The sequence below is a fragment of the Thamnophis elegans genome, chromosome 1 (assembly GCF_009769535.1).
Source record: "Thamnophis elegans isolate rThaEle1 chromosome 1, rThaEle1.pri, whole genome shotgun sequence".
NCBI lineage: Eukaryota > Metazoa > Chordata > Lepidosauria > Squamata > Colubridae > Thamnophis > Thamnophis elegans.
The window spans coordinates 152,927,209-152,954,246 of NC_045541.1; the positions used below are offsets into that span (position 1 = coordinate 152,927,209).

General features: G+C 37.8%; 1 protein-coding gene across 1 annotated transcript in view; it reads right to left on the reverse strand.

Annotated features, from left to right (window-relative positions):
• The window catches only part of SYNE2 (spectrin repeat containing nuclear envelope protein 2), a 258,629-nt gene that overhangs the window by 90,475 nt on the left and 141,116 nt on the right, over positions 1-27,038 (reverse strand). Inside the window, exons 61-69 of the mRNA XM_032235484.1 lie at positions 20,788-20,919; positions 14,480-14,656; positions 11,519-11,593; positions 9,939-9,983; positions 7,964-8,203; positions 4,642-4,824; positions 2,253-2,366; positions 978-1,090; positions 27-162 (exon numbers count right to left, since the gene is read on the reverse strand). Coding sequence (XP_032091375.1) covers positions 27-162; positions 978-1,090; positions 2,253-2,366; positions 4,642-4,824; positions 7,964-8,203; positions 9,939-9,983; positions 11,519-11,593; positions 14,480-14,656; positions 20,788-20,919 — 1,215 coding nt within the window. The remainder of the gene's footprint in view (positions 1-26; positions 163-977; positions 1,091-2,252; positions 2,367-4,641; positions 4,825-7,963; positions 8,204-9,938; positions 9,984-11,518; positions 11,594-14,479; positions 14,657-20,787; positions 20,920-27,038) is intronic.

The following is a 27,038-nucleotide window of genomic DNA, read 5'->3' on the forward strand; positions in this document are numbered from 1 at the left end:
AGTAAGAATAAAAGTGATATACTAACCTGAAGTTCATCCAATTGACAATGAGGAGCATTCTTCTTGAGCAGCAGTTCTTCTTGTAAATATTGCCACTTATCACCCGTTTGGTCCTTTGGAGTCAAACCAAGAGGCTCGTTTCCTGAGCTGACTGTCTCATTGCTGGATTAGCATCATATTCCCATTAGGAGTAAACGAAGGGAGTGAAGCAAAGGCAACAAAAAGGAGACATTGGTTAATATAAGAATGTGCAGAACATAAATCCTGGATCACATCAAAGACTTAACTATATCGGCATCCAGCTTCTAATACAGATATAGAGATGAAATGAAGAAATGGGGCATATATGATTGCCACTGAAAAGTGCATCTTCAGGTTCTCTCCATTTTCCTAGCAATATGCCAAGATTGTGTTACATCACATTATGCTATCACATGGGTTCTCGGTTTATTACTACAATTGGAAAAAAGAAAGCAGCAGATGCTGCTTTGAGCATAAGCCATTATGATTCTACTATAAGTTCATTAAATGTAGTATAGACAACTGTGGCTCTTTCAGACATTTTGGAGTAAAATTCTCACAATCCTTTTTCAATGGCCATGTTGGTTAGGTCTAATGGTAATTGAAATCCTAATATCTGGAGGATAGTTGGTCACCTATCTTTGTAGTGATGAAAAGATAAAAATAAGGACAAGAAGTTTCCATTAACTCCTCTTTCAGGCCATTCTGCATTATATTATATTTGGTTCTCTTGAGTTGAATTTGCCTATGGTGATTACATGACATGACCATTACATTTTCTTGGCAATAGCATGGAAAGAACTGAACCACTGTCTTCTTGCAATATTTTTTTAAATTTTTTAATTTTGTGTGCAGACTTGAGATTCTAATGGTCTCCTATTCAAATACTAACAAGGTCCATTATTTTTTTATTTTTTTTGAGATTAGCCAAACGGAGTAGAGGTTGCCAACTATACCTTGTTTGCAATTCCAGAACTGTGTTGGGTTTAGGTTGAGGTTGAATTTTCTCCATGTACACTTCTAGGAAGTCAATGAGATTGTCTTGCTCAGACAGCTTTAGCAGCAATTCCTTCAAGAGAAATAAAAACAAAGTTAGGAAAATTGAAATGTAAGAAATAGGAGTTTGCCACTAAAAATGCCTTATACTGTTTCATCATAAAATGCAGTAGGAATCAAATTGGGAACCCACAAATTCAGATATTTGTTTATTATTAATTGCTTTTCTCAGTTCAACATTCAGAAGAGGGAACTGCAAGAGGCTTTCTTTATTTCATCCCAGAAGAACTAAGGAAAGCAGTTGGCCCAGGTGACCAATCCCACCGCATTATGTAATTTGTTCTTTGGTCCATGGAGAATTGCCCTCTCTGGTCTTGGATGGGTGGCACTGGCCCAGAAAGACCCAGTGCATAATCAGGGGGTACTCCTGGACTCATTACTCTTGCTCAAGGAGCAAGTGGCAGTTGAGGCCAGGAGGCTCTTTATGCATCAGTGGGTTGTGCACAAGTTATGCAGTTTTCTGGTCCAACAATCCCTGCTCACAGTCAGACATGTCCTAATCCCCTCCCGTTCTTCAATGCACTCTACATAGGGCTGCCCTTGAAAAGTATTTGGAAGCTCCAATTGGCTCAAAATGCAGCACCCCACATGGTTCTGTACAGGCCTAGATATGCACATGTATTTCCCCTCCTGTAGGAGCTGCATTGGCTGTTGATTTGCTTCTGAGTACAATTCAAGATCCTGGTGGTTACTATTAAAGACCTCCATAGCTTGGAAATAGGTTATCTGAAGGGAATATTGTGGATTCCTTTTCCTAAGGAGATACATCTGGCAGGACCCAGAAGAAGGGCCTTCTCTATGGTGGCTCCTTCTCTTTGGAACATCATCCCAGAAGAGATTAGATTAGCCTCCACTTTGACACTCTTTTCCAAAGCCCTGAAGACCTGCTTTTGCCAATGGGCCTTGGAAACCTAGAGTGCAATGGAGCCCATCAAGTGGGCTATCGGATTTGTTACCAGGGGGCTGAGGGGGGGGCGGGGCGGGTGTCATTGTTTTTTTCTGTTTGCATATTGGTTTTTTTTTTTGCAAGCTGCCCAGTCAATGAGAGTGAATTGGCAGCCATATAAATTCTCATAAACAACAACAACAACAAAAACAAATAAGAAGAAAAGCCTTGGGCAGTGAGATGAATGGTATGTAATTTAATTAATAAGTAAGTGAAAGAAAAAATATACCTGTTTATGCTGAAAACCATTTGGTCTCTCTGAGATCCCATGTGGAAATGAACTAGAGGAATCCAAATGAAGTGGCTGTGGGAAGTTGACCGAGGCCTCTTCATTAGTGCTCACCTTCAAAAAGAAAGAGTACTACTTTTTAGAACAAACCTGCAATGATATTTTATTATAAATATAGACAGAACATGCATGCAATTTATATTTTCTTATGCTACCTTTTTAAAAAAAAAATAAAGTAGAAGCATCACTAAAAATACACATGTAAGAACCTTTATCCAATGAAAATGTGCACAGAAAGAGAATGATTGCAAAGGACTAGGAAACACTTTCCTTTGCTAAAAGAATAAGAGGAGAGAAGCAGGAGGTTCTTAATCATTCCTCATCTTGCTGCTTCTCCCTGTAGCCTTCCTACTCCTGTCACTTTCCTCTCAGAAAGACAAGCAGGCTGGCCAAGATAGACAGATGGATAGTAGGGAAAGGATAACAGGCAAAAAGCAACTACTGAGGGAAGGACTTCATGCTGCTTACTACCCACGGCTTCTCTCCTTTAAATTCCTATCCTTGTATTCATGTTATCCACCAAATCTGGTTGAACACAGTATGTTAGAATTGCAGGAAGCTGCCATATATTGAGTCAGAGTACTGATCTACCGAGTCCAATGCTGTTGACAGTGACTGACAGGAGTTCTCAAGAGTTTCAAGCTGGAGTTTTCTCTGGAAATACATGAATTGAATTTGGGACTTTCTTCCTGCCAGACATGCCCACCACTGTACACTATGCTTGAGCCTGACCTTATTGTGTACACAAATATCTGCTTGGGGAACCATTTTAAATCAAATCTGTAACTCTCTGGCATCCTACAGTGATGACAGAGAAGTGAAATAATATTTTTATTCATCATTATCAACTTTCTTCTTCTGAGGTGGCTTGGAGGCCATGTGAAGATACTTCAGTTTTACTATCACAGTCCATGATGCTCATTTATTCATTCCTCCTGCTGCAACCAAATTCTCTCCTTCTCTTTTCCCATCCCCCCCCCCCCCCCAGGAGCAAAGGAGACTCTGCATGAAGCAATCCTGGAGCACTTTCATGCAGCCTTTCAAAAATGGTTTTCAAAGTAGTTTTAATAATTGTTGCTATTCTTACCCCAAATACATTATCACCAAGGCCATGTCATCTCTAAGCACAAGGACTTTTTATTTTTGCAGAGAACTAAATCCAATTATGGGCACTTATGAACACACAATCATAAGGAACCAGGGATGTAGGCCCAATGGCAGAGACCTAATGTTCCGTTTGTACTCTCTCTGACTCAGTGTTTTTGTTCCTTATTAAAAAAACCTTTTTTGCAATCAGATTATATCCATATCGCACATATAAACCAGTTTGAAGCTGCTTGTAAACAGCTGGGATTATTGTGGTTTTTCTTAATGGTTAGCAAAATAATTATGTGAATGTAGATTCTTATGTTGACAAAACAGTGCCATTAGTAGAAAAGGGAAAATGTCTGCAGATCTGGGGGAGGGGGGAACAACATCTGGAGAAAATGAATGAATGAATGAGTGTGTGAGTGTTTGTGAGTAATGTGTATACTGGTTTTAATTGATTTTATAACTGTTCACCACCTAGAATCATGGTTTGAGATGAACTGCTGTTTAAAATGGTTAAAACAAATACATAACTGAACTACACAATGTTGCAATCATTAGCACCATTGCAAACCATGTGAATGTTGTCTAACCCATCTCTGTACTGAACTATGACCTTTGGCTGCTACATGCTAGAAACAAAGTACAGAGAAAGAAGCCCAATACAGGAAGGGATTGTACTGGTAATGAGCTATTTTGTTATTGATGTGCCTGAGGTTGTTCAAGAAAGGCAACTGTTATGTTTCCCCCATCTACAAACCTACATGGCAGACCTACACTTTTTAGCAAAATAATAATGCATGATTTTCTGATCAATACACATAACATTAAGTAGAACTGAAGACGCAAGCCATTGTCACACATACATTCCCACAGGGTAGCTCTTCCCCAACCTAGGGCTCTGCAAATGTGTTGGAAATTCAGAGAATTGTGATCCCAGAATAGATGCATACAAAAGACCCCTGGTTTCAGAAGGCTAGAATTACATGTAATTATAATTAATATGCAGGATATACACATATACACACCCTTTCCACCAGTTATCTCCAAGCTGCATGCTTGCCAGATAAGTGGGCTTCAATTACCAGAATTCCCCCATGCTGAGAATTCTAGGAGTCTGAAATCCACATAAATGAAGGGCATCAGGTTGAGGAAGTCTACTTTAACTAAATGCAATAAGAGTTGTTGGCAGTCAGGAAGCATATAATGACTCTTTAAGTTTCTTGACGTTTCAGTTTACCTGCTCTTCTGTGTATTTCCCTTGGAGCATGCGCTGGACTTTTTCCAACTTGCACTTCACGTTTTTAAGGTTCAAGGAAAGGTTCTCTGTTTCTTGTTCGAGGCCTGAGCTATTGGTAGTGGACGTGCTTTTGCACTCCTCCAATAGCCACACGACTTTCTGTTCAATTTCTGTTAACATCACCTGAGGAAGCCAAGCAGTTAATCATTCACAAAACATTTATTTATTGAACTTCCTAAAGCTTAAAGGCTGGCAGCTCCAACGCCTGGAAAGGCCCATCTAAAAGTGACCCCCTTTCCTGCCCCCACCTCAGGATTCTGAGGATATGGGGGAATGAAGGAGGCAAGAATAGAAATTTATGCATTTCTTGTACTTGTCACAAAATTCTCAGCTAAGCATGCATTCAGAGGAACTGTCGTGTTTATTACATATATTCTGGATCTCATTTTTTTCTAGTAGAAAGGGAAAAGAGCCACAGGTCCCAGAAATCTAAAAGGGTAGCCTCATATAGTGATGTTGGTGTGCCAATTTCACCCTATAATTCTTCTGCAAATGTTCACCTGAGATGATTTCCTTCCACTTCTGACTTACCCCTTCCACATATTTATTCATCATTACAGCTGTTACACTGCATTAATCTGGTTGATTTTTATCAGCTTAAAAAGCCAGAGCCAATAAAGATCCAACAAGTAACACGGTAGAACATATTACAATATCATAGTGAACTCCAAGCACACCCTTTCTATCCATGACAAGCATTCCCACATTTCATTCTGTTCCTTCAACCTCCAATAACTCTTTAGAAAAGTCTGGTCTTAAGTTTCTGAAATATAGCAATAGCAATAACACTTAGAATTATATATCCCTTCACAGTGCTTTTACAGCCCCCGCTAAGCGGTTTACAGAGTCAGCATATTGCCCCAACAATCTGGGTCCTCATTTTACCCACCTCGGATGGATAGGAGGCTGAGTCAACCTTGAGCCTGGTGAGATTCGATTTTCCAAACTGCTGGCTGCCAGTGATCAGCAGAAGTAGCCTGCAGTACTGCACTCTAACCACTGAACCACCGCAGCCCTAGTGATCTATGATCACTAGGAAAGGACCAATCTTGCTACTCAACCCAGATGTTTCATTCAAGGGGTTCCTTGGGGGAGAATGTTCTCCTCTGATCCTTCCCACCATCCTTCTGCTTCACCTGGAAGACTTTCAGCATACACATTCTCCAGGCCAGTATTTCGCAACCTTGGCAAATTTAAGATGTGTGGACTTCAACTCCCAGAATTCCCCAGGTAGATTGGCTGGCTGGTGAATTCCAGGAGTTGAAATCCAGATATCCCAAAGTTGCTAAGGTTGAGAAACATTGCCCATGGCAAATACTATCTAGAAGAGTTGTGTTGAAAATGAGCAGGACCCAAGCCTAAAAACACATTCTGATTGAGAGAGCTAATGGACTTGAAACATTTTCACTGCTTTGTTTGATTGTATTGTTACTTTCTGGGTGGTAGTTGTTTCTTCTTCATAAAGTAGCATCAACCTAACCTCATTTCATAAACTTGCTTTCTGAAAGGTTGACAATAGGGACACGTGTGAAAGAGAAAAACGGTACCAGAGTGACCACAGTGGGTTGGCTAACAGGAACAGAATGTCCATGTTAAGGACACACTGGAAAATGTCCAGATGGTCTAATGGGACACCAAGAAGCCTTGAAGCCAAAGATCTGTGGAAAGCACAATGTGAGGGAAAATAAGGGCAGCGGCAATATTCATGATCCGTGGATAACGTTTTGAAAATCACCAAGCAATAGAGAAAAACATTACTTTCTTTTGACATGGTCAGCCCAATGATCAGCCATGGGGGCAAGAGACTCAGGAGCATGAGATCGTCTCTGAATCTGTAATAATTTGGAATATCTAAAAGCAGGTTTCAATGGCAGAGATGAATTGAGTACAAGCTCATAATTATTAGCTTTTTTTAATAGAGACTTTATTATTTTCACTGAGTATCTTTAGAAGGTAGGCTATAGCAAGAAGTGTTCCCTTTTAGTGGGGTTTTGCCATACTGTATCTTACTCATCACAAGACATACAATAGATTTTTCTTATCAAATAAAAAATGAGATAAAGAGCCCTGTGCAGGTTATTCTGGGGTCCATACAAAAACATTGGAATTCAAATTCTTTATCACTACTCTCTCAAATATCATGAATGATAAAGTTTAAGTATTCTTGTTCCAGTTCTCTTCCCATCTATTTCAAAAGTCACTTTGGTGAGGCTTAGTACAAAAGCCTCACCAAAGGTTTAGCCATACTTTTAATCATCTTCTTAAACTGTACTTTAAAAAATCCACAAAAATCCTCATAACTAGTATTTCTTGGAAATCCAGCATCCATTAACCCCACAAAAGAAGTAACAATGTTTGACATTTTCATTTAATTTCTTAATGAAGTTATACTTTCATTTTGTGCTTTAAAAAAATCTTGAACAAAAAGAAGCTAAGCACAAATACCCTTCTACCTAGTTCTTTGAAATTCGTCACAATAAGGGCTAGAAACTTGATTAAGGCCATTATATTTCATTGGGCACCATCCATGAAGTTTAAAATTCATTTTTATGGCAATGCTGACTAGAATCTTGGCAGTGCTTTTTAAGAGTGTTAACTGGAATTCCACCTTGCTGAATTATTGACAAGTAGACATTGCATTGAGGACTCAAAATTAGGGGACAAGGTCAGCATTTTGTAATTAGGACAAAACCTCTTATTGTATCTGCATGGTATTGGAGTTTTAGCACTGAGAGATAATAGAGGCAGCAGTCAAAATGTGTTGTTTTTTTCAAAACGTTATCACACTGCCTTCAGAATATTTGTGTAGGAGTTAGTTTTCATAATCAGCACCGAACTGAGTTCGCAGTCCTGATTATTCCAAAACTTAATTACCTCCTAGCTCCTTTTAGATGGGAAATATATTGTTGCTGCTACTGCTAAATAATTGGGAACTGGAAACACTTGTTGATCAGGTATAAAGTATCAGGCTAATAGACCCCAGTCTGTATTCTGCCCATTCCTGTTTACGAAGATGGAGATAAGATTAAGATTGTTTATGTTGTAGTGCTTGTCCAAGTTAGCAGAGATTGGTTGAATCAAGAGCATTGGGAAATCACTCTAGCTACACCCCTTAAAATTAACCCATCTAACTAAAGGGTCATTTCAAAGAGCACAAGGAGTAAAAGCAGTGGAGACATTAGGTACTGTGTAGAGTGACTTAAAATAAAGCCAACGGTTTACAGGAAAGCAGTGGTGACATTTAGCCAGTTCTTCCTCTTACCTGGCATGCAGCTAGATGCTGCTCCACCGACTGCTGCATTTGACAGATCTGGGCTTCTGATCCTAGAGACTCTTTCACTTGATCGAGCCACAGCTCCAACTCAGCAATCTGAGCCTGGCACACATGGAGGACCTGAGCCGGCTCGGAGTCAGACTTAACCGTGTCCTCGGTTGCCTTTGTGTTGCTCAGTGATCTCCATAAGCACTCGGGAGGGTTGGTGAGTTGGCTGGAAGGTTTGCCCTGAAAGAAAGAACAGCCGAATTCTCCAGGATATTTGAGACCCAAAGCAGGCATGAATTCTCACACTTTGCCAAATGGGATTTAAAAAAAAATAGATAGATATACATTTTTTTAAAGGAAAGATAGATAGATAGAAAGGAAGAAAAAGTAATCTCGGCCACCAGCAACAACATGTGATCCGGCACAACAGGCTTCTTAGCAACTCATTTGCATTTCTACAGGTAGAGCTGACGAAACAGGAAGTCAGCTGATTCATAGCTTATTATTAAATGCTATCCCACAGGACCTACGGAAAGGTGTTTTTGTAGTGCTTGCCAGATAAAATTCCAGGCACTGCATTTCAAAGCTGGAGCATAGGCCCCGGAGTAAATATTTACTTATTGCTTTTGAACTTTGGTCTCAAGAAGGTCTTTACTCTAAAGGTCTTAAAAACAATAAAATAAAAACCTAGCAGAGAAGGGAATTTTTCCTTCTTCACAAAAGAGAAGGTTGTCAAATGAGGTTTGTCAACAAAGATTTGAGCAATGTCATTCCATTCTTCCTGCCCTCAAGATTCCTTTAGCATTTTGTGATGAGCACGCATGCTTAATCCCCTCTTCATTCTACTCTCCCCTTTAAAAAAAAGCATTTTGGCATTTTATCAAGTCAGTAATAGTGTCTTGTGTTTCATGGGTGCAACGGCTGAAATATTTGTAGCTGGAAAAGTGGATATACAAGCTTCTTTGAACCTTAAGTCCTGCCTGGGGTGCTTCTTCAGATTCTCTTGCCAGATGAGGGGCTCTGGCACTCATTAGAGTTAGGCTTTCTTAGTAAGGGCACACCTTGCGGCTCCCTCCCTAGATAAGTTCCCCCCATCGGACACAGTCTTTTTCTCAAGTGCTAGATATTTTACTCAGGCTTTTTTTTTTTAAAACTATTTTAGTCCCTTTAGACTTTACCCTTATTTATCCTCTACTATTTGTTTTAATTAGTGCTATTGTGCATGATATAATTCTATTTTATAATGCTTTTAATAATACAGGACCATGGGCTTTTGGTAGTATTTTAAAACCGTAAGGTTTTAAATGACAGTAATTATTTTGGTTCATCGCCCAATCAACCAGATTTTCAGATTGATTTTGGCATTTTTATCTACCTACTGAATCCTATTATTATTTCTTTTATTCATTAAACATGAAACTCAGTCAACTGAACATTTAAAGATATGTCACAAATACCATTGACTGGTGCTAATGGTTAATATGGGTTGCTGCCAGCGTCTTAGGTATCAACCAAGTATTTTCTTAAAATATATGATGTTCCTAGTATCACAGTTTTTTGCAGTTCCACTGGTGTTATTGCAGGAAGCTGCAATTGTTGTTGTTGTTGTTGTTATAGCGCAAGAAAATAAATTACATTGTTTTAGTTAGTCCAGAATGTACTATTGGGTCAGATTATATTATACCAATATACAAAGGATCTGAATATAAATGCTCTGAATTATTGTGTAGGAATTATAATTAACCCAAGTTTTCTTAAGAAAAGAGGATCATAGCTTTAAGTCAACACATTTAGAAAGCTCCAAATTGTGAAAAACTCTTTATGATTTTACTTGCAATGTAATTAAACATGCATATCAATAGCTGGGCAATATATTTGCTTCTTATCATTTTTGTTTTCCAAGATTAAGTAGCAAATCATTATATTTTCAAAGAACAATTTAATTTTTAAACTGTTTAATAACTATGACACCAACCTTGGTGGGAGGATCTCCACTGGACATGTCCTTTGTATCCATCTCCTGTAAAGAAAGTGAGAGCTTTTTCCTTTTTCTATGAAGTTTCCCACTGGTAATATTCTAACTCAAGGGTGTCAAACTGATGGCCGGTGGGCTGGTTGCATCACATGCAGGCCACACCCACCCAAGCTCTGCAAATGGGAAAAATGTCATGAAACATCACGTGACGGCAACGTGACGTGGCGAGTTTGACAGCCATGTATCTAGCTTGAAAGCTGCAGCCACTCAAAGTTCGATGTTCAGCTACCAATGTCACTGCAAAAGCCGGAAACAAAACCACCGAATAATCCTAAAAAAGGATTCTGGATCATTTTTAAGCTCATAGGGATGAGAAAAACTGCAGCAATATCGTTCATGGATTGTCCATATTGTGAATTGTCATTACATTTTTTGTCCCTATTTAAAGTCAGCAAAAATGTAATTTTTGCCTATGAATTCCTTCTTGTTCGGATAAAACACCCCTGGGAAATAAAATAGTTAATGAAAACAATTCACAATTATGGAAAATATTCTGAATATAAAATTAATGTTCAGACACCAAAAATAGTTGGTACTAGATTTTATTTTAGATGGCTTCTCTAAAGCTGCACGCAGCCTGCTTCTTTGAGTTAGATATAAAAGACACTCTGTGGCAATGGAGATTTTAACTGAAGATTCCTATCGAACATTTCAGTCACATTTTGTTTCAAAAGCAATATGAGGTACTTGCAGAAGAGATACAATAGCAAGAGCAATAGACTTACATACTGCTTCACAGTGCTTTACAGCCCTCTCTAAGCGGTTTACAGAGTCAGCTTATTGCCCCCAACAATCTGGGTCCTCATTTTACCAACCTCGGAAGGATAGAAGGCTGAGTCAACCTTGAGCCAGTCAGAATTGAACTCCTGGCAGTGAGCAACGAGTTAGCCTGCAATATTGCATTTTTGCAATGAGATACAGATCACACTGCAACCTCAAATTAAAACTCCCTTCCTCACTGATGGTAGATGCACCCTTTGCATCTACTAAAAACAGAATAGATTTCAATGCATTTGTCAAAGTGAAGACGATGGGCAAACAATTTACATCTTTCCACAAATATTATGGAAAGTTGGAAAATAAAGCAGGAGTTTTTTGCTATTACTGAAAGCTTTTTTGCAAACTATCTTAGGTTCAGTCCTGCATGGGATGATTTTATTTATTTTGATTAAATAATTTATAGGCTGCTCACCTCTTAGACAACTCTGGGCAGCTCACGACTAAAAACACGTAACTCATATAACCGACCCGAAGAGCAAAATGCCAAAAACAAAGCCAAAACAGATCAGATCAAAATAAAATAAGAGTAAAACAAAAAGATGATCCACAATCATCCTGTCATCAGAGTCTGGGAGAAAAACAGATCCTCAATAATTTCCTAATGACATATGGATGGGAGCCACTCAAATCCTTCCTAAAGTTATCAGTATAACTTTGCCATGACTAACTTGCTCACTTTCACTGCCTCCTTTTATTTCTCTAAAAAGACCTAGCTCCATTATTCTCCAAGGTGTACTTACTTCATTGTGGAATGAACTGTCTTCTGCTTCCTCAACCAAGGAAGGTAGAAAAGCCAGGGAGCCTCGCTTTTTGGACTGTAGCATGCAGAGAAAGAAACCCCCAGTTATTATGGCAGCCCTTAAATATGTTCCACCTGAGAGGTAATAATGCATGCTTCTCAGAAATAGTAAGAAATAAATTAAGTAGTTTTGTAGACAATATCTCATATAATGTAATAGGAATCTGTTTATTGTGCAATGTTTTTAGTCCTTCGGTTACAACACATTTTTCATATCCCTGCACTTGTTTGTTTTATAGCTATATTAAGTTCTACGTTTTATTTAGCATCTATTTTTTTGTGACAAAAACACAGGATAGAAGGGTTGGATGGGACCATGCATGTCATCTATTTCAATCCCACTCCCCAGGGAAGGAATTCACTCCTGCAAGGTTTCTCTTAAGTTATTTAATTAGCTAAGTTAGTCTCATGTATGTCTTAATAATATTTAGTGTTATCTATGGAGATCTATAAAAAATATAAGTTTACATGGTGTTTCAGTTTCTTTAAAATAATATGAAATAATTATTCCAGAATATATATATATTTATCTGTAGATGTATATGTTTCATATTGGTTATCTCAGAATAACAATGATATAAACTGATGGTTTAAAATCACACTGCATTTCTGACAAAATGTAAATGTAATGGCAATGTAAATGTAATGGCAATGGCATTCAAATTATTGTCTGATATTGAATTATTAATACATATTTTATTAGAAAGTTACCTTTCTTCTCCCAAGTATTAAGTTATAGCTTTTATATAATGATGATGGATTAATTTTTCTGATTTTCAGCACTGTCATTTGATATATATTCTGATCTTTTTTTTACAGAATTCATTAAAAAAAACTATTATATAATCTGTCTCATATTCTGGCTTGGTTCCTTTTCAAAAATTTAAATGTAGTCCTATTTCTAGCATAGAAAGTTGCAAGACATATTTGGAAGATGCTGAGATGAAATAAAAATTCTGAAGTACTATTTTCACAATATATTTACACTCTGGAATAATCCCAGTTTGGAAATAACATCTCACAGATACATGCACCCAGCCCCATATACGTATTTTATAGTTTATGAGTTAATGTGGATATTAATATTTTGAATCATCTTATTGCCAATCAAGTTTTCAATGACTTGAATAATTGCAAAAAAAAAAAAAACTATTACTTCAGTCCTTAAATATGGATTGGCTAAAACAACCTATGAATGATTATGAATATTTCTAATTAGTTTGTTCATTTCAGTGATTAAAAATAAAGCAGTATGCAGTGAATGGTTTCTGGCTAGATTAAAAGCTGTCCATATACTCTGCTAGCAGATAGCAGCCTAATGTTGGCCTCTGCAATAGGCAAAATTTCACAAAAAGTGAGGCTGAACTGTGAATGGTCATAGAACATCAAATGGGGAGTGGCTGAAAAAAGTTATCTTTGTTACATGAAGATATATATATATTGAATTACAATTGAGAAATCTGGGCCCTATAATCTCTCCTAATACATATATACTAATTTTGGGCAGTATCACTGCGTAAAGTAAGATTTTCATTTCTTTTGAGTTAGTTTTTAAAAAAGCCTTCATTTTCTAACAAACTGAAAATAATTTTGAAACTGTTCATTAGAATATAATTTTTAAATTCAAAATTAATGTATTTCTAAATGCTGAATACCGATGTCTAGGGGTTTTTCTTTCTGATTTTCCACAGCAAGAAACAGTGTTGATGATACATTTATCCCTATCTTTCAGACAATGATGTAGTATATACAAAAGAAAACCCACAATGAAACAACATTGTGACAGACAGGAACTTCTGCCACACCTTTTGAGGATAAAATCAACAAAAGGATACCTTTTTTTGTGTCCACCTGTATCTTTGGACATTATTACCCCTAGCTAAAAATATTCTAACACTACATACATATGTGCACACACACACACACACACACGGACAGACACACGTACGCACGCATGCACACACTCATACATTCCATATTTTTCGGAGTATAAGACACACCCTTTTCCTCAAAAAAGAGGCTGAAAATCTGAGTGCATTTTATACACCGAATACAGGATTTTTTGCCTCCCGAAACCCCGCCCCTTCACCAAAATGGCCGTGCATACCCTTATGGGGGCTTTTAGAGAGCTCCTGGGGGATGCGAAGGGCAGAAATGAGCAAAAAATGGACCGTTTTTTGCCCCACCAGCCCCCACCAGCACTCTATAAGCCTCCATAAGGCTATGCATGCAATTTTTTTTTGACAAAAACAGGCCCGTTTTCGTGAAAAATGGGCCATTTTTTGCTCATTTTTGGCCCCTCTATCCCCCCAGGAGCACTCTGCAAGCTCCCCAATGCTATTCATGCCTTTCTTTGGAAAAAAAGCAGGCCCATTTTTGGAAAGCTCTTTAACTGATTGATGAGAATTGCATTGACCAAGTGCTGTGCCAGCAGAAAGACCTGCCTATCTACTGTATTTCTCTCCATCTCTATGTCTCTCTCTCTCTATCCCTCTACCCACCTACCTACACACACGCTCTCTATCTCTCCCTCTTTACCTACTGTACTTCTCTCTTTCTCTCTCTCTCTCTCCTTTTCTCTACCTACCTACTCTCTCTCTCCCTACCTTTCTATTTCTCTCTCTCTTTCTATTTCTCTCTATCCCCCTACCTACTTACCTATCTACATACATACTCTCTCTCTATTTCTCTCTCTCTCTATCCTTTTATCTACCTACCTACCTAACTACTCTCTCTCTCCCTACTTACCTACTGTATTTCTCTTTCTCTCCTTTTCTATCCCTCTATCTATCTACCTACTTTTTTTAAAAAAATGCCTCTTTAAAACCTTGGTGTGTCTTATACTCTGAAAAATATGGTACATACATATCATATTTCTATGAAACCATTTGAAGGAACTTACCTGCAACTCAACAGCACTTCCATTTTCCTCTGGTGATTCTACGTCACTGTCCTCAGCTTCTGGTGGTTCTTGATTCTGATGAAGTTCCACCAAGGCATTCTTCATAGCTGTTAGAATATCCTCTTTCTGTTGGCATAATAGGGCAATCTGTTGCTTTACTTTTTCCACCTCCTCATCCTACGGAACAATAATATTGAGACATGACGTACCTCATAAAAATGGGAACATGAAGGAAAATTGTGAACAGCTTGAGGCGTCTTACTGTAGCATGATTTACATGATTGTCTTTGGGTGCCTTTTTTGCACTAAAGCATTTCCTTAGCACAGCTGAAAACCAAGCCAAGCGACCCAATACAAAACGTAAAGCCTGTTGGAGCTGTATGAAGCCAGCCATAGCTTAGAGGGACATTTGGAAACTTAATAGCACTCTGAACGTTCATAGCTGTCTGCCTGAATTTGGGAGCTGAATTCCTGAAGGGCAAGTGGTCAGGAGTTCTTGTGTGACAGATAGCATGGAGTTTACTCATAATACTATGCAAAGTAGGTTAATTAAGACAGAAGCATCACTTCCTGCCTCTCTGGAAGAGCTTTTTTTTTCCTCATAACATTTTTCCTATTTCAAGTGGGAAAAACTGGAAAATTAGCAAAAGTTAATTGTTTTCATACAAGACCACAAAAACATATCCTAATACAATACAGGTAACCCTTCCACGCCTTCTCTGTGCTGGCAACCTTGCCAAAGACTGTTTGTATAAGGTGGATATCCTTCAACTTAATAAAGGAGTAATTAAATTATCCACTTTAATTAGGGCTGTATGCTATCCATATTACAGGAAGATTTGCTAGTGTTGGTGTAATTTGAGGGTCAAAAGAATTCCCAATGAGCACAATTTTAATGGATTGGCAGGATATAGATTTAGCACATAGGTCACATGAACTAGTTGTAATTTGGCATTTCTATCTCTCAGCTTCAAAATGTTTGGGCTATTCTTTTTCATTTCAATGTATTATTTCCATTTCTTACACATGTCAGTATGAAATAACAGGACCATCTACAGGGTTGTGAGTCATGCTATTTAATGAATAAAGATACTTGGATTTGCTTGAAGTTGGCATTCAACTTAGCAATCCCAAGTGAGTTGCCTGAGGCATAGTCTTGTTCAATTATCTACATTGACTCTTGTGACTCCTGAGGAAGTAGACCTAGTCCCACAACTGCCAGCTCAGCAACTTGTTTGCCAAACCTTGGCTCCTTGGGGGTAGCTTGGGGGGCAATTTGAAGATGGGATCTTCAAAGGAGCAGGAAATGGGGTCCCTCTGGCCTTGAAGAAGACAGTGTTGCATCTCCTTCTCAAAGGATCATTGCTGGAATCCTCTATCCTGGTTAATTATCATTTAGTTCCCAGTTTTCCCTTTGTGGAAATTGTTGTGGAGAAATTGATCAAATGACAGGTATATACATAGGCTCTTGAAGGAAAAGAATTATCTAGACCTGATTCAGTAAGATTTTGGACCAAGGTAAAGCATGAAGATAATCTTAGTTGGCTTATCAGTTACTGTTGGCAGATTCACATGGGGAATGGTACATCCATCCTTGTGCTCCTTGATCTTTCAGTGGCTTCTGAAACCATTACCCATGGGTGTCAAGAATGTGGGGCACTATATTGCAGTGGATCACCTCCTTCTTCTGTGGTCATTTCCAATCAGAGTTGACAGGAGGGAAGAGATCAGGCTTGTGAATATCTCATGGCCAGGATAAAGGTAATAAAATAGCAGGTGTCAAAGGTAATAGGAAGAGGATACATTCATGGGTCTCCCCTCAACTCCCCAATTGAATGGCAGTATCACTTTAGGGGTGTGGTGGCTCAGTGGCTGAAACACTGAGCTTGCCGATCAGAAAGGTTGGCAGTTCAGTGGTTCGAATCCCTAGCGCCGCGCAACAGAGTTAGCTCGCATTACTTGTTCCAGCTTCTACCAACCTAGCAGTTCAAAAGCATGTAAAAGTGCAAGCAGAAAAAATAGGAACTACTTTGGTGGGAAGGTAACAGTGTTCCATGCGCCTTTGGCATTTAGTCATGCCAGACACATGACAACAGAGACGTCTTTGGACAGCACTGGCTCTTTGGCTTTGAAACGGAGATGAGCACTGCCCCCTAGAGTCAGGAACGACTAGCACATATGTGCCAGGGGAACCTTTACCATATCACTTTAGGAATCCAACAACAACACTCTCCCCCATTATTGTTTAATATCAACATGAAGTTGCTGGTTGAGGTTATGTGTAGGGTGTCACATGATACAACACTTCCCCATACTACTGGTTAACATCTACATGAAGCTAACTCATGAAGTGAGTTCATCTGTTACTTGGGGTTGGTTTCATTATTACATGACGACAGACAAATATGCATCTCAACTGTGGGCTATGCAAATGAAACTGTCACCATACTAACTCAGTATCTGGAGACTGTTAAGTGAAGAATATGGATGAACAAACTCCAGCTCAATCCTTATAAGACTCAGTAATTACGGCTGTGATTGTTTGCCCCCCCCCCCCGATTGATGATGTAATTTAATTATTCATGTATTAATTTTACATGGCTGCCCATCTCATGGGAAGTCATTGTGACCAGCATCACAGTCCAGCAAAGGCATGGATCTAAAAAGCAGGTGTCTGATCTCACAGTCTTAAGGATCTTGTCCACTTCTTCAGGTCCAACAGGCTCAAACCATTCCCAGATAACCTGGCAAGGGTCCTCTCCATGCATCTCCTCTACCCCTGCAGTAAAATTGGATTCATCTGGGAAGAACTCCAAGCAATTTTATGTGGACAGTCTTCAAGGTGATGGTCCTCATATCTTCTTGGAGGAATAGCATCCTCCAAGAGATATGTATGGTATTCACTCATTTAGGATTCTGCAAAGCTCTTACGATCTGTCTCTGTTCTCAGGCCTGGGGCTGGCATATTAGTGGAGCCCTTGCATATTTTTGGTTATTATGGTTGCTTTTCTCTAAGATGTTATACTCTGTTATGTTTTAATTGTGTTTTGGATGTTGTAAGACATTCAGTGGGGCAGCTATAATCAATCTAAATAATAATTTCATATCTGTATAGCTTAGCAGGGTTCCAATAGTATGGTTCCAAATGGCTGTCCTACGTGAATGAGTATATTAGAATTGTGCAAAGATCAGGTCTATTTAGAAAAGTCCCATGTTATTTCCTAAAATGGACACTCCAGGTAAGAGGAATTCAGTTCCCCAAATTTGCAGCAATGGCTACTCTGAATTGAATTTCGGAGAGCTGGGGCGTCTTGAGTTGTAGAAATTTTTAATCAATTCTGTAAGCACTCCCCAAACTTCAGAAAGGCTTAATTTAACATATTTATGGGTTTCATCCAAACATAAGTTTTGGTGGATTCCTATTTTTCCACACTCTATATTCTGTTTCAGCAGTTTGAGCTCCATCACAGCAAAAATGATCTATTCCACTTTTCTTAGCTTTTTTTAAAAAAGTGACTGAGTGCGCAAGGCTACCTGGCAGATTTTTTATTTATTTTTGCATTACATTCTCTATAGTTGACTTCTCTGATTAGAAAATTTTCACCTCTTCTGGAGCCACCTTTTTGTTTATACTTTCAGTCTCAATATAATTAAGCTCTGACAAGCTAAGAAAATCTTAAAGCAATTAGCACTTTGGGCGGCGCCAGCTAATTCATATGACTAACCTAGAAGAGCATTCTGAAACAACCATTGAATATACTATGGCAAATCACGTATTTTCCATAAAGGTTAGGCATAAAAAAGAAAGCATGACATTACGGATGCATAAATTCACTTGCGACTAAATAAGTGAAACAAACAATACGAGGTGAGTCTATTCAAACAGGAGGATACAAGTATGGTTTCTTGTCCAACTCTATCTCCCCAAACAGGAGCAATGTATGATTTTAAGCTCTAAATGAAAGTAATAGATAATAAAGCAAGGAGACTAGTAATAGGATTTGTATTTTGATAAACAGAATAGTAAAAATTACATTAACACCTAGCATTTTGTAGTGAAGGGGGAAACAAACATCACAACGGGACCAGAAAAAGTTAACCGATCAAATTTTACCTTGCCAATGTAGACACTGAGGTCAGAAAACTCCAAGAAAGTCAAAATCTGAATGATCAATAAAAATCAGGAAGGTTTCCCCTCTCTCAAGTGAACTTTTAAAAAGGGGTGGAGGCAGCTCCACTTTGCTTTTCTCTTTTGTCTTTCATCACAATAAGACACCTGGCCTCCTAATATGGCACTATCAGTTAAAAACTGGAGGAAGCAGCCATTTAATGAAACTCAGACAGAGTTATGACATAAGAGCTTTTAAAAATGTATGTCAATGATCTATCCCATTTCTTTATATTATATGTTGTTCTACTTGTATGGAATATTCCTGCCTGGGAGTCAATCTGAGAGTCAAAGTCCAGAAAATGTATGAAAATTCCTTTCTCCAATTTTTCCTCCACTTTCAGCTCCTTAACTTTACATTACATAATAATACCTTCTTCTGAACTCTGTAGACATTCTGGCAGGGAATTTAGCCTGCCACACAACTTAGTCACTCTGCTACCTACAAAAAGACAAGAAGATAGAAAGAAGGAATTTTGGCTTATTTCCTCCTGAGAAAATATGAAGAGAAGAAATATTTCCGAGAAGAGTGATGTGGTGACAGCACATGGAAACCCAAGCCCAGAATGTGGCAAGCTGCAATAGTAAGGACTGCGAGTGCAGGACTTAAGGCTTATCCCTCGAGTGAAGCAGTGGGGCCAAGCTACATCATCCCTGTGCATGTATAAACAAGCATGCTCTTCACTACCTGTCTGTATATTGAATCAGGGATATGTCATCATGTTCAGAAAAAATGCTATAATTATATTCTGAGTAGTACACTACTTAGAATCCCACTTTGCAAAAAGAACAGAGCCATGAAAGAGAAGTACAGAAATACATTTATAGGTAGTACTTGAGTTTACAGCCACTATTGAGGCAAAAATTTCCATTGCTAAGCCAACAGCCTTTAAGTGAATTTGGCCCATTCTATGACCTTCTTTGCCACTGTTGTTAAGCGAATCACTGCAGTTGTTAAGTTAGTAATACGGTTGTTAAGTGTCTGTATCCCCCTTCCTATGAGTTGTTAGCCGCCCTGAGTCCCCTCAGGGAAAAGGGCGGCCTATAAATAAACCCATTCAATTCAATTCAATTCAATTCAATCTGGTTTCCCCATTGACTTTTCTTTTCAGAAGGCCATGAAAGGTGATCACATGACCCCAGGTATGCCCATGGCAACTGTCATAAATACGTGGCAGTTGCTAAGTGTCCAAATTTTGATCATGTGGCCATGGGGCTCTGCAACAGTCATAATTGTGAAAATTGATCGTAAGTCACTATGTTGTGCCATTGTAACTTAGAACAGTCACTAGATGAATGGTTATAAATCAAGGACTACCTGTAATTATTTATTAGATTTTTCTTCTGCCTTTATTACTTTATAAGTAATTCAATGTACTGAACATGAGCAGCATTGAATTTTAGCCACTCAGAAGGTTGAGAATTCAATCCTAGGTAGTGGCAGATATTTCTCTCCTAGAACACACATGCTCACAAATCTGCTGTGAGCTCCGAATGGCATTAGGAAGGGCACCCAGCCAGTAAATGCTCAGCTCCATCCAGTCTCCCTGATTTTACTCTGAATTAAGAGATTAGGGTCATAAAAAGGGAGTTTTTCATGCAATGAACACGCATAATGCTCCTTGCATTTTCCCCATAACAACAAACCTGTGTGGTGAGTTTAGCTGAGAGAATGACTGAGCCAAAGTCATGTAACTGGCTTCATACCTAAGATAGGAAGACACGACTAGAACTCACTGTCTCCTGGTTCCTAGGCCAGCACCTTAACCACTACATCAAACTGGCTCTCAGTGATAAATTATAGTTATTGCATTTAAATTTAAATATTTCATGGGAATTTATTATAGCTGCCCACTCCAACTGACTCTGGGCAATTTATATAATCCAAATTTTTCTAGTTTTTAAATTAAAAAATAATTTAAAGATTATTATTTATATAATTAATATTGTTATTCTTGTGGCATGCTAAGAAATCAAATTCAGAACAAATGTAGAAGAGATTTTGGATCCTGTACCCACGATTCTGGGGAAGCAAGAACATGATTCAATATGCACACACAAAAAAGATATCCCTCTCTATTTCATAATAGTTGTTTATTGTAAATAAAGCAAGGCATACAATGTAATTTATAAAGCTCACCTTGAGGAAAGTGGAGTCTTGAACAGGCCACAGATTTTCCGTGGACAATTCATCTAAAGTACTCTTTGGGAATTGGCTTTGCTTTAGGAATTCAATTTGTTGCTCGAATTCTTCCATCTCTTTTACAATTGGCTAAAATAAAATACCAGCAATTACTATGAGCTTTTTCAAGGTGGATAATGGAACATATATTCTAATAAGGTATTAATCCTCACATTCAGATTCTAATTTCAATTGGATATACATATACTGTACATATGAAAATATTTTCCTAGTGAGTGGGAACATTGATTCATTTAATCCAACTACTTCAATAGTGTTTCTTTGGTTTTCAGAAGATAGAAATAGTAGATATTTGTAGGAGAATTTGTTTTTCTTTATAAAAATTAATAGATAATATATTTTCTTCATTCTTTGGCTATCTACTCCTGATTTTCTGCTCTCATATTTTTGCTATTGCTATCTTGAACATGGAGCAAAATAAGGTATTCCTCATTCAACAACTGCCTTTTGGGGGATTGTTTGCAGTTGTGACCACAATAAAAACGTAAGTTTGTGACCAGTCCTCATATTTATGACCTTTGAAGGTTTGTAAAGCAAAGCAAAGCAAAGCTGAAGTAAGGTCAGAAACACAGCCATGGTTTGACTTAGTGACTGCTTTACTTAATGACCAAGTTGCCAGTCCACATTGTGTGTGCTAAATGTGGACTACCTGTATTTAGGCAGAAGAAACAGTAACTGACTGGCTGAATTCACATAATACTGTACCACCTGATTAAACAACTGATATGTTTTGCCATACTTTGGGGTAGCACATAGAGCAGTCTTAGGAAAACAGTAGCCTTGTTTTCCTAAAGCAGTAAACTTGTTTTCCTAAAATGCTGAGTAGTAAACAAGAAGTAAAAAGATGTTGCTCTGCTTGTAGGGAGAGCATGTAAATACATTCAAGTTTATTATTATTGGAGTTTTCTGCTGCAAACGAGGGGGGGGGTTGTTTTTTTTAAGCTGAGTCATCTCCGGCCAGATCTCTCTGCTGTATTAACGGCACAAGGCCAAGACCCCCCCTTAGGACAAATTAATGAAATTATTTTTTTTCTTATGAAATTAATACAAGCAGAGCTCATATTTGAGAACTTTACGTCTGTTTTTTTTAGAAACTCAAGCTTCAGTGTCAATTTTTTTTTTTTAAAGATGGCGATTCTCCAGCCTTTGTATTTGCAATGATGATACATTCCGGCAGCTTTTCTAATCAGCTTTTCTAATTATTCCCTTTGAAGAGACTTCCTTATCTAATTAAAAGTTTTCAAAGGTCCTTTGTTGACCCAGAGACATTCCGAACAGGGCTTTTCTCTGTTTTTTGTTTTGTTTTGTTGAACTGTTTTGGCGTAATGCCAGCTCTTTGAAATCCTCCGTAAAATTTTTGGCAAAAAAGGGAGAATTTTTTTTCCTCTTCTTGGCATAGTGATTTGTTAAGTGCTTGAAGCAAAGATATTATGACTTCCAAGTCGAATCCAGCGAAATTACCTCCTAAATCTGCTTCTCCCATACCTGGCACAAAGTCACAGCCCCCACCTTCTATGCCCCCTAGTGGAGATGTAGTAACAAAAGAATTTTTGTTGGAAATGTTTAGAGAATCAAGGGAACAGAATTTGGAAGCTCTTAGAGAGTTCAGAGAAGAAATAAGGAAAGAGATAAGCAATGAGATAAAAGCCTCATATGATAAATTTGATACCAAGATTACCAAAATAAATGATGATATGTTGGGAATCGTAAACGTACTTACAGAATATATTTCTGGAATGGAAGAGAACTTAGAAACTCTCAATGAAGCCAAAATTAATTTGACATCTAAAACCGAAGAGGTGGAACGAAAAGTTGAAAATGCTGAAAAACAAATGATTATGATACAGTATAACCAGATGGAACTTGCATTAAGAGTTAGGGGGCTGCGTGAAGAGAGACAGGAGAACTTAAAGCAGATGTTTTCTGAGGCCTTTGACTGTCTGGTGGGAAGACCGGGATCCAATCTTGATTGGCAGATTGATAAAATTTTTCGCGTCAACTCCTGGGCGGCAAAACAAAAGCAACTCCCCCGAGACGTGGTAATATATTTTGTTACAAGAGAATCCAGAAATAAGATATTACAAGAATCCTATAATACCAAGCTTCAAATTGGCGGACAGGATTTGATGGTTTTGAAAGAGATACCACCTCAAATGCTAAGAGCCAGAAGAGATTATGCTTTTTTGGTGGAAGAGCTCAGAAAGCGCCAGATACAGTACAGATGGGATGCCCCGTTTGGCATCATAGTTACATTTGATAAGCAAAGATATCGTCTCAACTCTGTATGGAAAGCTCGAGATTTCTATCATAAGATTCTGAAAGTGGGGCACCCTGAACCATCGGGATATGGAGAAAAACCACAAGCAGGACAAGAGAAACAGCAAACTACACAATCACCAGACAAAACGTATCATCTCCCCCTCCCAGAAGGGCAAGGGGTTAAGGAACAAAGATCTAACCATATGACCACCAGACAAACAGAAAAACAAGCCATAACGCAACAATCTTTACAATTTTCGGCCATTGACCAAGGAGCTACAGCAACAAGCTCAGAAGCTGTGGGAGGAGCTAGACCCAAGGTGAGACAGGCCATGCGGGAGGCTCTAAAAAAGCTTCAGGCAGCTAAAAATGACAACTAAGATTCTGACATGGAATGTTAATGGACTGAACTCTCCACAGAAGAGAAAGAAAATATTTCATTATCTTAAACAATCTAAGAATGATATAATTTGTTTGCAGGAAACTCATATCAAAATAACTGATCAAAAATATCTGTCCAATCCCAAACTTGGTCAACACTTTGTGACCTCTGCTACGGAAAAAAAAATGGTATAGTAGTATACTTAAGGAAAGACATTAAAGCTGAGTTAATCGAAGCAGATCCCTTTGGAAGATATATCGCATTAGATTTAATCTTAGAAGGGAAAAAGACACTGCTTTTGGGAATCTACGCTCCTAATCAACAACAAGATGGATTTTATAGAAATCTCCATGCTAAATTAGTACAGTGGGACTTTAAGTCATGCATACTATTGGGTGATTGGAATGGCGTGATTGACACCAAAAGAGATAAGAAGACATCTCGCCCAAATACTAAATTCCGAGCCAAACTACCCAAATCCTTTTTTGACATGATAGACGACTTCGAACTGCGAGATGTTTGGCGTGAAAGGCATGCAGAAGAATATGACTTTACCTTCTTCTCCGACAGACATCAATCTTTTTCAAGGATTGACTTTATATTAATTACTAATGATTTACTTTCTAGGGTGAAGAAGACAAAGATTACGGCCAGAGCCCTTTCGGATCATAACCCAGTTTGGATGGAGCTGGGAAGGGTAGTTCAGGCTACAAGGTCCTGGAGGCTGAATGAAAATTTATTCAGATATGAAAAGTATGTTAATGATTGTAAAAAATTGTTATCTGAATACTTTGTTTTTAACATGAATAAGGGTACACCTATGGAATATGTATGGGATGCAAGCAAAGCCTATATGAGAGGAGTATTGATAAATATAAATAAAATACATAGACATAAACAAGGGCAAAAACGTAAAGAATTGGAAGAGGAAATTAAAGGGAAAGAGCAGGAATTAATATTGAACCCAGGTGATACAAAGACTAAAGAAGCAATTTCCATACTAAAATCTCAATTTGATATGCTGATTTCTGACCAGGTAGCCACCAGTTTATTATATGCTAAACATAATACTTTCTGTAATGCAAATAAACCCGGTAGATGGTTGGCTTATCAGATCAGGAAAAAAAGGAAAATTCGAAATGTATCCAAATTGTGTTACAGAGGGAAGGAAGTGTTTCAGCAGGAAGAGATCCAAAAGGGATTTCGAGAATTTTTTACAGAGTTGTATAAAGGGGACAAAATTAGGGACTTAGATATAAATAAATACTTAGATAAAGAGAAAATCCCCCTAGTTAGCGAAGAACATAGGCATAGGTTGAACCAACCAATAACCTCTGGGGAAATCCTGCAGGTAATCAAACAATTAAAGCTAGGGAAAGCACCAGGTACAGATGGCTTAACAGTCATTTATTATAAAAACTTACAGTTAGAAATGGTAGAACCTCTTAGAGAATTATTTAATAAAATTCAATCGGAAGGTAAAGTGCCCCCCTCATGGAAGACAGCGTTTATATCGTTGATACCCAAAGAAGACCAAGATCTTACTCAGCCGAAAAATTATAGACCTATTTCACTACTTAATGTAGATTATAAAATTTTTACCAAAATATTAGCAAATAGGTTAATGGTGGTTATTCAACAACTGATACATACTGACCAAACAGGTTTTATACAGGGTAGACAGATGAAGAGCAATGTCAGGTTAATTACTAATGCATTAGAATACTTGGGAAAGAATAATCAAATCCCTGCCGCATTCATATTTTTGGACGCTGAGAAAGCCTTTGATCGAGTCAATTGGCAATTTTTGTTGAAGATATTGCAAAAAATGCAGATAGGAGATGGCTTTTTAAGGTCAATTGGTGCAATATATCAGCAGCAAAAAGCCCAAATTATAGTTAATGGAAGTTTAACAGATTCCTTTCAAATAGAAAAAGGTACAAGACAGGGTTGTCCTTTGTCCCCACTATTGTTTATTATAACTTTGGAAGTATTGCTGAACAAGATACGGGCTTTGGATGCTTTAAAAGGGATTAAGATCAGACAGCAAGAATACAGAGTCCGCGCTTTTGCGGACGACTTGGTTATAATATTGAAACAACCGCAGGAATCCAGCAAGGTTTTAATGAATACGATTAATCAATATGGTCAAGTCTCTGGATTTAAAATTAATTTAGGAAAAACCAAAATATTAGCAATGAATATGAATACCAAACAGAAGGAAGAATTGGGAGTGATGTTAGGATGTGAGGTTGTTAAAAAAGTCAAATATCTTGGAGTTAATATTTTAACTTCAAATGGGAAATTATACAAGCATAATTATGAACCACTCTGGCATAGTATACAAAATGGAGATGAAAAGGTGGGAGAAACTGCATTTATCTTTGTTGGGAAGGATAGCGGCAGTGAAAATGAATATTTTACCAAAATTTTTATTTTTGTTTCAAATGTTACCAATACTTAAAAGAGATGCGAACCTTCTAGAATGGCAGAAGGGTATCAACAAATTTGTATGGGCAGGAAAGAAGCCGAGGGTTAAGATGAAAATAATGCAAGATGTACGTGAAAGAGGAGGATTGAAATTACCAAATTTAAAATTATATTATGATGCAGTGGCTTTATCTGCAATTAGTGATTGGATCCATTTAACCAATGACAGAATACTGAATATTGAGGGACATGATTTGGTATATGGTTGGCATGCTTACTTGTTATTCAACAAAAAACTGGATAAGAATTTCAAAAATCATATTTTAAGAAATGCCTTATTGCGGGTTTGGAAAAAATATCAACATAAACTAAATGACAAGTTGCCCATGTGGGCAATTCCTAGACATGCAATTGAAAATATAAATATAGAACAAAAACACGACAGAACCACTTATAGACAACTTCTTAATACAGAAAGAGGGGTGCTGCAATTAAAATCTTTAGAGGTACTTAAAAAAGAGAAGGTAGTTCAAACGTGGTTTCAGTATGGCCAATTACAGGCCAGGTGGAAAATAGACCAAAAAATAGGTTTTGTAATAGCTGAGGATAACTTGTTTAAACAAATAAGAGATCAAAGTTTAATGCACATAAAGAGGATATATAATGTATTAGTACAGATGGACTCAGAAACCGAAATGGTTAAAGATTGTATGATAAAATGGGCTCAGAATATTGAAGAACCTATAATGCTGGACACATGGGAAAAAATATGGGTAAGAAATGTAAAATTTACACAAGCACAAAATTTGAGAGAAAAATTTTATAAGATGTTTTATAGATGGCACTTAGATCCCAAAAAGCTTGCTTCTATGTATTCAAATGTTCAGCCTAAATGTTGGAGATCTGGTTCTTTCGATGCTACATATTTTCATATATGGTGGAAATGTCGTAATGTTAAGGCATTTTGGATAAAAATTTGGTGGATCCTGCAAAATATCTTCAAAAAAAGGATAAAATTCACTCCCAAACTGTTTTTACTAGGTATATGTACTGACTTCGTAGCAGTAGAGATTAATTTGGTTCTGTACTTAATAACGGCAGCAAGACTCTTGGTGGC